Below are 13,985 nucleotides of genomic sequence, written 5' to 3'. Positions count from 1 at the left end.
TGTAGCCAGGCAGCATAGGCTGTGATTCTTTCCACAGATCAATAAGAGGGAGTTGAGTCAATAAAGTAGACCAATACTGAAGCTCAGAGGCTAACATGTGAGTGTGACCTGAAGTATCGTCACCTAGTTGAGGAGCATTATTAAAATCTCTACAAATGAAGGCATGCTGTTTCTAGGGATAACTTTGCGTATCAGCCCAAATCAAACCTTTGCTGCGAGAAGATTGTGGCACATAGACAGATGCAAATTCAAAGACTCCCCCTGTATAAGACATTGGATGATCAGCCATCTACCTTGACTATCATTTAGAGCAACTACTGGCTGTAACTCATGTTTCAGCAGGAACACCACACCTGAAAAAGAATGTTCTCTTGCATAGAAAATATCATAACCAGAAAAATGCCCATGATGACTAGCATACATATGCTGATTATGCTCTTGCAATGCAACTATGTCAGGCTACAATTGATATAGGTATCCCCAAGCCGGCTTCCATTTCCTGGGATCACATAGACCTGTACATTGAGAGTAAGACACTTTATGTATGACAACATATTTACAAAGTATTTACATGTAAGAACCCAAAAGATCAAGTTTGCATTCCAACCTCAGGATCCGGCCCCCGAGCCTGAGATGAAACTAATGTCTGTGGAGAAGATAAAAGAGCAGCCACTCCCTCTTTAGGAAAGAGAGTGCGACTTGCTATCACTACAGCCCAAGTAATTCCAATCCCTGAGTTTTCTTGTGGTGTGTTCCCACTCGATGACGAGCCATTCCAAGTACGTGAAGGAAGAGGTCTCCTTGCTGTCATAATTTTTCTTGGACTCTGCCAAGCTTCCTACAAAGTTTTTTCCTGTACCTTCAATTGAGAAGTTGAAGGCATTGAGGCAGAGACATTAGCATTTGACGCAGCAAGAGCTTTCCTCTTATCCTGAGCTGCATTTATTGGACTTATTCTTAGCCTGAGAAGAGGCAAGAGTATCCTTTGGATGCATGTCAGTAGGCATAGCATTTCGAGGCATTTTGTGTAGGACTAGAGGGCGTTGTGAAACCATGTGCCCAAACTTCTTGCACTCAATGCAGGCTCCTGCAAATAAACCCATTTCAACTTGTAAAATGCAGTGCCCATCGCAACATTATTAACCGTAACAAAATATGAATCTGGAGTGGGATTAATTGTATCCCACATGATGCAAAATCTATTCGAGTTGACATTTGGTCGTGGTGGACACACCACCTTTCCCAAAGAGGCTGCAATTTTTGGCAACAAGGAGGCATGACATTGAGGGAAGTCCACAACTTCCACCCACATAGGACAACGATGCCTAATCAAAGCCTGATAATCCCTAGTAGGCGACCAAGGGAGAACATGTACCATCTGCTGTCCGTAAAAGAGGGGAATGCTCAAGTAGCATCTGCTTGTGCTGTTCATCGACCATAATCACCTCAAAGAAGCCCCTAGCTCATAATGCACTTTGCGAACAAAACAGCCCCCCAAAGTGCGTGTTAGCCAGTTTCCAACATCCGCTGCAACAAGCATCCTTCCTAGAAAAAATATAATAACTGCATGTTTGGCATATTCACGCAGGGGATCCACAATATTCTCTACTTCCACCATTATTCCAACAGTGGGAGCAAGATCCTTCCAATCCTTGCGTGTATCATCAAACCCCTTATGCATCACATCATAGACTAACCGAGCCTCCAAAGAAACATGTCCAAGGTCATCTTGACCCAAATCTTGCTTGTGCCTTTTGTTTATGTATGTCTTGGTAGTAGTCGAGTACCTGTAAAGCGTATTTGGAGAGAGAGCAAAGAAATAGAGCTTGAACAGGAAGAAGACCTGATATCTACAAACAGAAAAAAAGGGAGGGGGAGTTACAAAGAGAAGCTGAAGGCAAAAAAAGGGTAGGAGGAACAAGAGAGAGAGAGAGAGAAAACCACAATAGAGAGAGGCAGGAGAGGAGAAAACTCTACCTAGATACTGCCGGGAGCAGAAAAAACACACGCAGGAGGGCCTGGAACAGCCGTACATGATGTACGGAATCCTACAAGCTGTACGTGGCAGGCTCAATTTCCTCTTCAATCCAATGATCGCAGAAAGCTTGCTAAATGGGAAACCCGATCCAAGCAATTTTTTAAGAGTTTACACTACAAAAGACAGGCTGCCAATATCTGTCGGATCCGGATGCCTGATGGTTCTTGGACAACATCTCGTTCATAGCTTGCTGATTTATGTGTGCAGCACTTCTCCACTCATTTTTGGGCATGTGGATACTCTTTCTCCTCAGGTCGTGTCTACACGTCAGCTTCTTTTGCAGCATATTCATCCAATTCTGTCTGATGCTCAGGCTTTGGAACTTGAGCATCCCTTCACTGAAAGGGAATTGTCTGATGCACTGAGATCTTGTGGCAGATGGAAATCTCCAGGATGGGATGGTCTCACTGTTGAATTCTTTCTTGCATTCTGGGATCTTCTTAAATTCACCTTGCTGCAAATGGTAAATACAGCATGGCAAAATTAGCAGATGCCTGTGTCATGAAAAAAGGGTCTTCTCAAGCTGATTCCAAAGAAGCAGCTATGTGATTCACTTGGTGATTGGAGGCCAATCACGCTCATGTCAGTACATAATGGATAATTTGGGCGAGGATTTTGTAATGGTATTTGAGTTTGATGGGCTGCTCCTACATAATGTGTGAATGTGGGCTGGGATGAGGCAGTTGTGTGTAAAATGCCAAGGATGCTAGCATTTGGCCTTTAGAGAGGTTCTTTGAGATTGCATGTGTGTCATTGGTATTCGTATGTTGACATGTCCTTAAATGTCTAAAGTGTTGCATCCCACAATGAAGATAGGCGGGGTAGTTGCATTCTGAGCTTTTTTTAAAGGGAGCTCATAGAGGGTATACAAGGCACTTTTATGGAAACCATGTAGAGGGTTGTATACAAATCTTAGGAGACTTTTGTTAGTCTCTAAGGATCTTGTCTTAGGATCTAATGAAATAACATCCAATCATATTTGAGGTCAACCATAGGTGCACCCTTCGAAGATGAAGCTACGATGAAATAACTTTCTGCTCAATTTTTGCTGTTTTGGTTGTGAAGGCTCCACTAAGAGGAATATTAACTTGGGTAAATATTCTTTTTGTGCATTGAATATTTCTAGGGTTGCTGAGAAAGTTAGTGTCACAGACGTTGTGGTGAAGGTGGCCTCAATGCAGGCAATTGAAATGGAGTACTTTCCATGGAGGTCTACATGGATGATACTGGAGGAACATGTGGTAGAACCAGTTGAAGTCTTTGTGTTGAAGACTGGAGAAGCCATTGGAACAGGACAGGTCACATGCTACCTTGGTGGGCTAAGGATTTCAAATTGAGTGGAGCTCTTCCAAAGCCTAGTTTCAGAGACTGTCTGGAGCAGGTTTGGGTCCAGGTTGTAGATGGTGCTGAACCGTGAATAGACTTAGATTTTTGGTGCCTGGCAGGGTCTAGGATGTTCCTAGTTTTGGAAATGGATAGCTAGCTGTTAGTACGAGGGTGGCCTTTCTCATTGACTGAGGCGGCGATTCACTAGATGGACGACATGACCGTGGTACTTGGGCATCTGGAAGATTTTGGTGGGATTGTGGTCTTGGATGTGCAACAGGCAAGTAGTGTGGTGATTTTTCCTGTGATCCAGGTTGGTTTTGGTTGTTTTAGGATATACGGAACCTTACATGATGTGCAAGAGCTGTGAGAGTTTGACTTGTGATCGAGGATGCCTTTGACTTGTTTTGGAAAGTTCTTTTATGAGAGTAGAATGGAGTATCTCTTGGATTGGGTCGGTCTGGGCCCAGAATGAGCTGGCCGAAAATACAAATAGAACTACAAACGGGTCCAAAGATTTGTGTACTAGTTGTAGATGATATGCCTCAACCCACAATCTCTTCAAAACCACATCTAAGTACTTTAAGGGCATTCCTGACACCATCAATTCATAGATGTTGAATTTTCCACTATCAACCATTATTGTTCATCCTGTTGTAGGTTTTTGTCAGCATAGAAGAATGGATGATGCACTGACCAGAACATCTCTCTCAACATGCATGCATAGACTTCCGCCAGGACTAGCCTTTCGCAAACTATTCAAGCAAGATGCTCCTTAGATGGATGTGTTGACAAGAAGTGAACATTAGCAATCACGATTTGGTCTCAGCACAAATTGTCGTTCAATGTCAAACGCTCATGCATCATAAATACGAACGAAGTCTTTGCCTTCTGTGCGCATGATATATCGCCTCTCAACCAAGCCCTTTGCCTTTGCTATGAGGTCAAACATATGAAAAGGCCTTTGCACAAGATTCATGTCACCCATTTGATGAATGGCTGTACGTCTCAATCAATTGTGATCAACTACTTGTCATTGTTCGTGACTGGGTAAGGCAAACTAAAAGAGCTTACCTCTCACTCCAAGTGGTACGTTAATAGATTGTGCTACCTAAATGGATACATATTTACAAAGGCTGTACTCTGCATGTAATCAGCAATTTATGCATGTCTTGTGCGTATTTGGAGCCATTGACGCCATCTTTTAGGCGCACCATCAAGGCGCCACTCTCATCAATAGAGACAATTAGCGATTGAATGAATCTCTTGGCATCCATCGATTTTGAAACTCCCGTATCGCATGGTGATGATTCCGAGACCTATCGGTTTTTCTTATTTGCTTTGTCATTCAAATCATCACAATGCGATTAGGGCCCCTCCATCAATTCTGAAACTCCCTTATCACGTCATGATGATTTTTTAAAAACTGTGGTTCTAAGACGTATTAACTTGCTAAAATCTTGCTAAGCCTACGTCCTTGTACACTTTGTTTATTTTCTTCAAACCTTTTAATATCTCAATTTTCAAAAGTCATGCTGTGGTAAATTGCCTCATGGACCTTAGAGTAGGAGAGACAAAGGAATGTAAAGAGGTCCATTTTAAAATTAAGTCGATGAATGGCCTTCTTTATTCATTCTATTTACAAAAGAAAGCATTGACGCAGTGGAGAGATTGGTTGCCTAGGCATACACCTTGGGATGAGTTTTGGAGAGGTTTTCAAGGCAGCTTTTGTCTTTTCAATCAAGTGGAGCAGAACGGTAAGCTTTACCGTTGAGGATGGGTGGTCATAGCTTAGATAATTTTATCAAGGTGTTGCAGCTAAATGCAGTTCTGGTCCTCTCTATTTTCATTTGATGTTATTTTGGACTGGATTTGGATTACCATAATGGGATTTTAAGGATTAGACATTGCATTCCATTTGCAAAACATTATGACTTGGCTTTGGCAATCGAAAGGATGCCTTTTTTCTTTGGGGTGAAAATGGCATGCTTTAATCATGTAGAATAATTGCAAATATTTGTACCAGCCTAAAGACTGCAATCAAAATCAAGCGTGGAGGCTACGACAATGTTAAGTTCAAAACAATTAAAGGTAAGCAGTTGTTGGTGACCTCTTTACAATCAATGCTTGTGCCTGCATAGCCCAGATTGACCTCCAGATATGTGGAGAATTGAAGTCACTGATGCTTCTTAAGAATAGAGCTCACAAAGGTCTGGTTGGTCTTGATGGGAGGCAGTGGGAGAACTGAATCAATCTCCTGCTAGACAAAATCTGAAGGGGCAGATGAACCTAGTCAGTCAAGATATCATTCCACGGGAGTATAAAGCCCAATGAAAATGAGAGTGTCTCAAGAATTTTAGCTCTCCATTTCCTCTCTATCCTGTCTATGTTGTCACAAAGGTTAGATACTTTGCCTACCGCAATTAGCTTTTTCAAACTCTCAGTTTAAAAGTGGAGTTTTTGCTTTCATGTCCATGTGCAGCCCCTTGCATGTCAAGCGTAGAGTCCAGCCCATGAATATATTCTCGAGCACTAGTTGCACTTGTACTCTGTATGTGCCAGAGGGAGGGCTTAGAACACTAGTATTTTTCTGTTGGAAGTGTTGCTACTGTTTGCATTTATTCCATACTGAACATATTTAAGCCTGGATTTGTAATGATCCCACTCTTGTCATGTTCTGTGTTTCAACAAGAAGAATGATGTTCCAGTCTCTTGAGGCACAGTGAGAGACATGCATCCCTTTGTAATGAATAACTCTTCTAGTTCGAGTGCACTATTCTCAAACTTCTACTCTTCTAGCTGCTTTATTGACACAGAGAAGAGCAGGATACAGAGAAAATGTAATGTTTTTTGATAGTGTATTTGAGAGAAGAAAAGGAGGTTAAAGAGAGAAACATAGTCATTTCCTTCAAGTAGCGAGGCATGAGTAATTCCTATATAATCAAAGGCATTGGTTGTGAATTTTGCTATGCTTAGTAATATTTGTTTGCCCTCTCATGCTAGATTTTGTTGTGAGACTAATGTTTGAGCTATTATGGTTTCAAGCTGCTTAGGATTGTGATGATACCTGCTCCATTTCATCATAACAATGACAAGATTCCACAAGTTGCTGTATCATATGCTTTGGAAGAAAGGCCATACATTGAGGAACCTGCTCTTCACCAGCCTCCTTCCATCAGTGGACATGTTTTGAACCTTGGTCCACCTATGAGACGTGATTTCCACCTCTCATCAAAAGAAAGTGTGGAGGATTATTGGAAGAATCTGGAGTATTTCTTTTGCAGAGCTGATCCTTCTATTGCAAGGCGTGCGTTTCCTGGGTTAACTGTGCCAGAGGTACTTTTTGCTATACTCGTAACTGTTTCTTGGCTGGATGCTGAAGTCACTCTATAATGACATTGTTGCCACTCAAAATGGTTTCATGAAGCTCTTTGGCCCTCGATCGTGGACATCTTTGAGAGTCATGACTATGGATCAGCGAACAGAACTTCAAAGGCGGATAAGCCTTGATGACAATAGGCGGCTACCATATAACGAATGTGTACAAATTGCTCAAGATTTAAAGCTCTCGCTCGATCAGGTTGGCTTTTTTTGACAATTCACTTGAACCGTTTCAGTGAAGTATTTGTGACTGCTTCGTTAGCTTGCTTGTATGAACATAGATTAGATTTAGACTCACTTCTTCCATTGACTTCCTTTTTTCCTTTTTTCCCAAAGAAAAGAACCTTCTCTTAAGCATTAAGAGAACAATACAAAGAGTCAGCTATCCTTGATGCACTAAAGAAAACCAGATGTCCTGCAGCTTGCTTCACAGAATCCCAGGTCATGCCTCGAGTTCCTTGGAAGCAAGTGCCAACGACCTCTGTGGTGGACTATACAACCCACAGATTCCTTGATCCGTGAATATGTAAAAAGCACATGCAGGCCAAGCCTGGTAGAAGCGCTCCCTTTTCTAAATGGTATTCTTGGAATCCTCCATACCTTGCTCCAAAATGGCGCACAAGGTATGGAAATTATCAAGCCAAATGTCAACAAGGGTGGCAGCTGGACAAAACTAGGCTGCAACATGCAATCCAAATGTTCTAGGCAGTGATGATGGCCACTGTCTCCTAGACATTGTCATCACGCAAGAACTCGGGTTTGAGAGGCTAGGGCCGAATATTTGATTTCTTGGCTTGTGACTCCCTCCCTAGGGCATAGAAGGAGAGGCAAGTGGAGGTGATTTCAGATGGTTTGGGTGATGACAAATGCTGGAGGGGGATTTGTAGGCGAGGGGCTGGGTGGCAGGGGTGTGAGGTGGGTCGAGGGGTGTGAGGAAGGGCTAGGAAGCCACATCTAAGAAGGGGTGTGTTCATCGCTGAGGGCTCCTTTACAGGAGGAATTGGAACCTGGGAGTCAAAACCTTTGCAGAGAGATCAAAGAAATTCTGATGTTCTGAGAAGCTAGTCTCCCCTTGCCTCTTGCTCTCCGTCAATAGTTGTAGGTTGTGTCTCCAGATTTCCTGTGCCTACTATCTCTGGCATGCCCTTCGCCTAGTGTTCTTTGCCACATACCTTCCCTCTGCTTCCCCTCTTTTGTAATCCAGACACTAGTTTTGGGGGGGGGGGGGAGTCCCTCTTTGGGGTGGATTGAGATTGAGGTCACTACTAGGTTTGTTTGGGAAGTACGCTAGATTTTCCCTCCTCCCTTGAAGGGAACTAGGGCAGAGAGGGAGTTTGAATTGTAAAGTGGGGACAAGCCTTGGCTAGATGGCCCATTTGCCCGCACCGTTGGTGCTGCCGAGGAAGCCCTAAGATTTCAACTCGTCATTGAAAGAAACCCTTGCTCAAGGTTTTCAACATCACTTGGCCAGGGAGGAAGTGAAGGTCCTCCACAATCAAATGAACCTTTAGTATTCCGTTGTTTTAAAGTAGTGAAGCCGTTGTCATTGGGTCCTCAAGTATTGTACTAAAGCAAGCTCAATGGATGATGGCTTGGTACTTTTTTGGAAGACTTGAAAAATGAAGCGTGATCAGGAATTTGGGTGCCTGCTGGGGTTGAGTCCATATCATCCTAGATCCCTAGTGAAATCATGATACTAGGGGATGATAAACACCAACATGATCAACCTTTTGTTTGTTTTTTAGGTGGAGCTCCTTTGGCTAGACTAAGTGGTCACCTTCTAAAAGGCGTGCCTTGGAGTCAAATAAGAACCTTCCAACCTTGCTATAGAAGGGGGAAAAAAGAAGGGGTAAATGGAAAAGAAGGAAGGCTGCTTGGGGCCTTGCTGATAAGAAGCGATTGTTGATGTGTGTGTGTCCAAGACTAGGACTTGCCCTTCTAGCTCTCCCACGTGATATGCTTTAGTATTACATCACACTTTTTAAGGGTAAAACAATGGACCTTGACCTAGCATAGGGTGGTGTAACTCATGGTTAATTGGGTGCGTGCATCTTAATGTAACGTGCCATTCAAATTGTTTAGGGCATTTTGGAACGCTTTGAATTGTTAGCTGCGCTCCTTTTTTTGGGGGGTTTTTCTTGAATGATGCTTCAATAATCTGAAATCAACATGTATCATGACTAACAAGTTTGGCATTACAAGAATCTGAAATTTAGAAGTTTGAAGTACTTTAAACTTAGCACACAAGTTGAAACTTGAAACTTGAAACTTGAAAGCATCCAATGTCCAGACTCCATAGATGATCATGATTCATGATCCACAAATTTCATGATCATGACTCATGAGTCATGCAAGACTCAAAATAAAAGCACCCATGGATGATATAAAAAAAAGCAGCAGGACTAGTGATCATCTGCATCATCCATGGACTCCTCGTCATCGTCATCCTCTGCCTCCTCAGATAAGCTTGAGGCATCTGTGTCACTGTCTGAAGAAGAATCATCAACATTAGGATCAGGACCATCGGGTGCAACTGAAGTACTAGCACCATCTCCAGATGATTGAGTGTATGATCGTGTGTGGTGTGCTGGTGTTGACAGCTCCTCATACAACATGGTGTATATGTCCAGCTCCTCCCGTGGGATATCTGGTATGGCCTTCATCTTCTCCATGTCCACCTTGTTCACTTGGTGAGGTTTGAGGCAGCCGGCGGCGAACTCAAGGAGACGGAGGTTGCAATGACAAAACACTAACCGCTCCAATTGAGCCGTGCTCAATCCGTTCCTCTTCTTTGTGTGAAAGAGGGCCCAAGTGCTCCAGTTCCTCTCACAAGGACCGGAACTGCAGTCCTGTGAGAGAACACGTATAGCAAGGCGTTTCTGCCATAAGCCAATTAAGCAGAGATAAGTAACAGGAACTTGATAACTTTAAACATATTTGTAGTAGATAAAACTTCAAATTACTTAACGACTAAGCTCTAATTAGTGGCGTTGCAACTTGTCTCTTAGACTCTTACCAAAGTAGGAGTACAGTTGCCATATTTCTCCCACCAGGAGACATGTTGCAACTGTGTCTCTCGGAGCCTAGCTGTAGGTCGACCAAAGGAGAGGCTGTGATTGCGGAACAATAGAAGTTCATCCTCCATTCTTCGTTGCATCTCCAAGTCACCACCCGTCCAATTTTGTAGATACTGTTGCATCCCCTCCTCCAACTCGTCATTCTCATATTTCTCTTGACTGCGCCAGAGCGGATGCAATACATGTGCCACCGCATGGATTGGGCCATGGAACCAATTCCACCACTTATTCCATACAGCACGGATGGACTCAACCCTAAATCATGCCACAAGAAATTAGAATGCATTATGCATGCAAAATTCATAGACTATAGATAATAGTACATACATAATATATATCTGAAAATTCCAGGCTTCATGATAACAAATTGCAATTTAGTAACTGCAATAATTATACATATTACAAAAGTAAAAAGTCTTACTTATTAGGCGATAGGGAAGTGTTTTCGTTGAGGGCTTCTCCAATCTTGTCCAGAAACTCGTACAAGAGCCCTAATGTGCTTCCCTCCATGTCCGTGATGCGAAGCACCGTGTAGATAGGATTAATCGATTTGATTAATGCCTCCGCTTGATTCCACCAAGACTCATCCATGATCATGCGAAAAAATTTGATAGACTTTGCTTGGCCTCTATCATCCCAATCTCCCCACTCTCAAGACACAACCGTTTGCAACAAGCCCTGGCGCACTCGCACAAGCCTCTCCACCACTATGAACATGTAAGCAAACCTTGTGGCTGGAGGTTTCAATAGCTCAAGGTCACCGTAAGCCCGATAGATGCTGAGAACTTTGGGTCTCCTCGTGACAAACTTCACGATACTGCGGGCTGTGGAGAAGATGGCATCAATCCAAGGTATCTTCCCTAGGTCCTCGATCAAAAGATCAAGGCAATGTGAGGCACAGGGTGTCCACACAATCTTAGGGAACTCATCTTCTAACATGGCACCCATTGACACACAATTGCTGCCATTATTTGTCACCACCTGCACCACATGCTCAACACCTATCTCCATAATGGTTGCCCGTAAATGCTCCCAAATATACAACCCTGTAATTACTGTACCTGCAGTGGAAGCGTCTATGGCTCTCAAGAACATGGTTCCCTTGCAAGAAGACACTAAAATATTGTACACATTCCTCTTGCGTGCATCTGACCATCCATCGCATAAGAGTGTGCATCCATATTTTTTCCAAGTCTCTTTCAAGGCTTCATTTGGTCTTCCACACATTCCCTCTCTCTTCTTAGCTCTCTTGTCCGCAAGGCCTCATATGTAGGCCCTTCCCATTCATATCCAATGCGGCTTATGGTTCTCATGGCCTTCCTCCATTGTGTAGTCTTCGCCACACGAAAGAGTATTGCACACTGTATGAAGAGCTTTGTGAGCTCACTAGTGGCCTCCTTCACTGCTTGCTTTTGCAAGCGTGCTTGAATGCTAGACCTTTGCAGTGATTCTCTTTTTCCCGCACTAGCATCCATACTAATTGATCCATGTGGCAAGGGTGTTCTTGTAGCACTAGGACCCGCACTCGATGTAGTTGATGCCCCTCTACTCTCTTTACAGAACCCAATGTGCTGGCATCATCCAATGGCTCAGTGTCAGCAGCCTCTTCTTCATCTTGCAGCCCTTGCCCTCCACTTTTTGCAGCCAAGGCTGCCATACGCACACGCTTCCATTCTATTAGGCCACCTTTCACTGGAGTAGGCACGAACTCACAAGGTCCTACATCCTTGCTGGGAACACCTGCTAGATGGTCTTTCACCCGTGTGACAGACCCCGTTTTGCTTATGCGGCAATAGTTGCATCTCCACTTCTTGGAGCCACCGCCTCCTTTATAACTATCTAGGAGGGAGACATGGACCCAATAAGCATCTCTTGGCATTGAGGAGGATGGAGAGGTGAGAAGGAGGATGGAGAGGTCACAAGTGAGAAAGGATGGAGAGGTAGAAGGAGGATGGAGAGCTCAGAGGTAAAAGAGGATGGAGAGGTGGAAGGAGCTTGGAGGATCAGAGGTAGAAGTGAAGGAGGATGGAGAGCTCAGAGGAGGAGGATGGAGAGGTTACAGGTAAGATTAAAGAGAGGATGGAGGGATGGAGAGCAGGCTGCCAAGCTGCAGCTTGCAGGATGGAGAAGATGGAGCAAAGGATGAAGAGGATGGAGAGAGAAGGATGGAGGTCCGAGGAAAACGGGATGGAGAGTCCAAGAGCAAAGGATGGAGGGATGGAGAGAGCTTAGAGAAGGTGGAGAGAGCAGCAAGGTTGCACAGGAGGAGTGCAATGGGTGGGAGGCGGCGAAAAATGGAGCCAGGTGGCGAAATCACGATTTTTGGGGTTTAGGGCAAATTAGGTTTTACGAAACGGCATTTCTTGAAGAAACGCTGTTTTCGTTTCGCCGTTTCCATTTTTGCCATTTGGCCATGAAACGGTCGTTTTGTGCAACTATGCATGGAGGCTCACCGCCATCGTGCACGACTCACGAGAGGCTGAGCAAGATAGATATATTCATAGTCTTAGTTAGGAGGTGTCACAGATCCGTATGAAGCTTGTTGTCGTATGCAATTAGGTGGCGATAGCCGCGAGTGATGGGCCAGCAATGGAGGTGCAGATAGCCATCATGCAATCAACCATGAGACCTCCAGATGGGTGGACGTTGCAAAATGGGAGCCTGCAAAGGTTACCGTTTCTGCTACCATTCTTTAGCAACAGAGAGTCAGTAAGGCTCACAAACATCAGAGTACATTAGAGTCAAAGGGATTTCTCCTACCTGCACCACTGCTATCAATGATGCGACCAGCCTACCCTAGGAGTCCAGGAGCATGCGATTGAGAGTGCATGGCGCATAGGACATGGCCCCCACTTGGGAGCAGCCTCTTGTCATCCGATTTAAAGACACTCAAGTTTGTCTTGCACCGTTATGCAAGTGAATAGTGCTACGGGACTATCCTTAGGACGAGGGCTTCACACACGTACAGGAAGAGGAGAGACGCACCCTCCTATAGGAAGAGGAGAGACGCCTGCAAGGAGAAAAAGTGGGCAATGGCTTGAGATGGGTGGCTGTTGATAGGCCCTTGATTGGCATCCGATGGTTCCCTTGCGTAGGGGGACAGGGTCTATGAGACTGGAGCACCGAGACCCTGACATGCACTGTTTGGAAGTGTAATGATACCTTATGGTAAGATCCAGGAAATTTCTCAGAGTCATACACAGGACGAGATATAGTTTTCGATAAAGAGACTTGTCAAAGCCTAGAGTGCCCCTTGCCTGTAGTTTGTGGGTATACATGGGAGACAACAACCGAGACGAGACTTGGGAGATAGGTGGAGTTCTTGGATTAGGAGGAGTAGCAATGCCATATAGGTCATCTCTTATTGGGATGATCTCAGTCGAGAGATGTGACACTCATTCTAGATTTCTTTGGATTAGGATCTGACACCCCTCTCAATAGGGCCTCTTCATCATCGGTGTCTACTATTGCCCTCCCGAGACCTCACACTTTGCTAGGACCTATGTGATGAGGTCGAGACCTCAATCTACACAACCCTATAAATAGACATGATGGATTTCTTGAGCCGCGGGGAAGTCCTTGTTGAAGACTTCAACGCGAACATGGATACGTGACAAGTACCGCTTCTTGATTTCCAAGATGATCTATTTTATTGCATGATGTTGATCTAGAGAGGCATGGATATCTCGAGTATTTGCAGAGACGCCAGCCTTGGTCATCTCTTACGGGCACGCTTTCTTGAACATCGGTAGAATACATATGATCTTATCATTTATAATGGTATGGACCAATGATCCTCCTCGGTTGTGGAGATCCTCATCCTCGAATCGGGGGGGAAAGCTCACATCTTGGTCGACTATCTTTGCCCCGCTCATCACTTACTTCTTTGTCTCCCCAGCACCAGGAGCTAACCACACGTATCTTTTCTTTAGCATTTCCATCCCCACCGCATGACACACACCACGACACCATCCACACACACCATATATCATGACATCCACTTCGATCATAGCATATCCCCTGAGAACTCTGCACTCCTTTCTACCCTACTTCCAAATCTAGAGAACATTCTGCTTCTGGAGCATCGAGCCGCTTTGATCACCCACTTCCTTCATGAGGCTGCCCTGCACACTTTCACACATCCCACCCGCTCCACTAGCCAT

The 13,985-nt window shown here is 44.3% G+C and overlaps 1 protein-coding gene across 1 annotated transcript in view; it reads left to right on the top strand.

Annotated features, from left to right (window-relative positions):
* Nucleotides 1-13,985, top strand: part of LOC147899512 (B-block binding subunit of TFIIIC) — a 131,156-nt gene that overhangs the window by 39,937 nt on the left and 77,234 nt on the right. Inside the window, exons 9-10 of the mRNA XM_087377855.1 lie at nucleotides 6,410-6,700; nucleotides 6,792-6,944. Coding sequence (XP_087233981.1) covers nucleotides 6,410-6,700; nucleotides 6,792-6,944 — 444 coding nt within the window. The remainder of the gene's footprint in view (nucleotides 1-6,409; nucleotides 6,701-6,791; nucleotides 6,945-13,985) is intronic.

Source organism: Dipteris shenzhenensis, chromosome 8, assembly GCF_047967505.1.
Source record: "Dipteris shenzhenensis isolate YYH24624 ecotype China chromosome 8, Dip_SZ_1.0, whole genome shotgun sequence".
NCBI classification, from domain to species: Eukaryota; Viridiplantae; Streptophyta; class Polypodiopsida; order Gleicheniales; family Dipteridaceae; genus Dipteris; species Dipteris shenzhenensis.
This window is presented reverse-complemented; position numbering and strand designations above follow the sequence as displayed.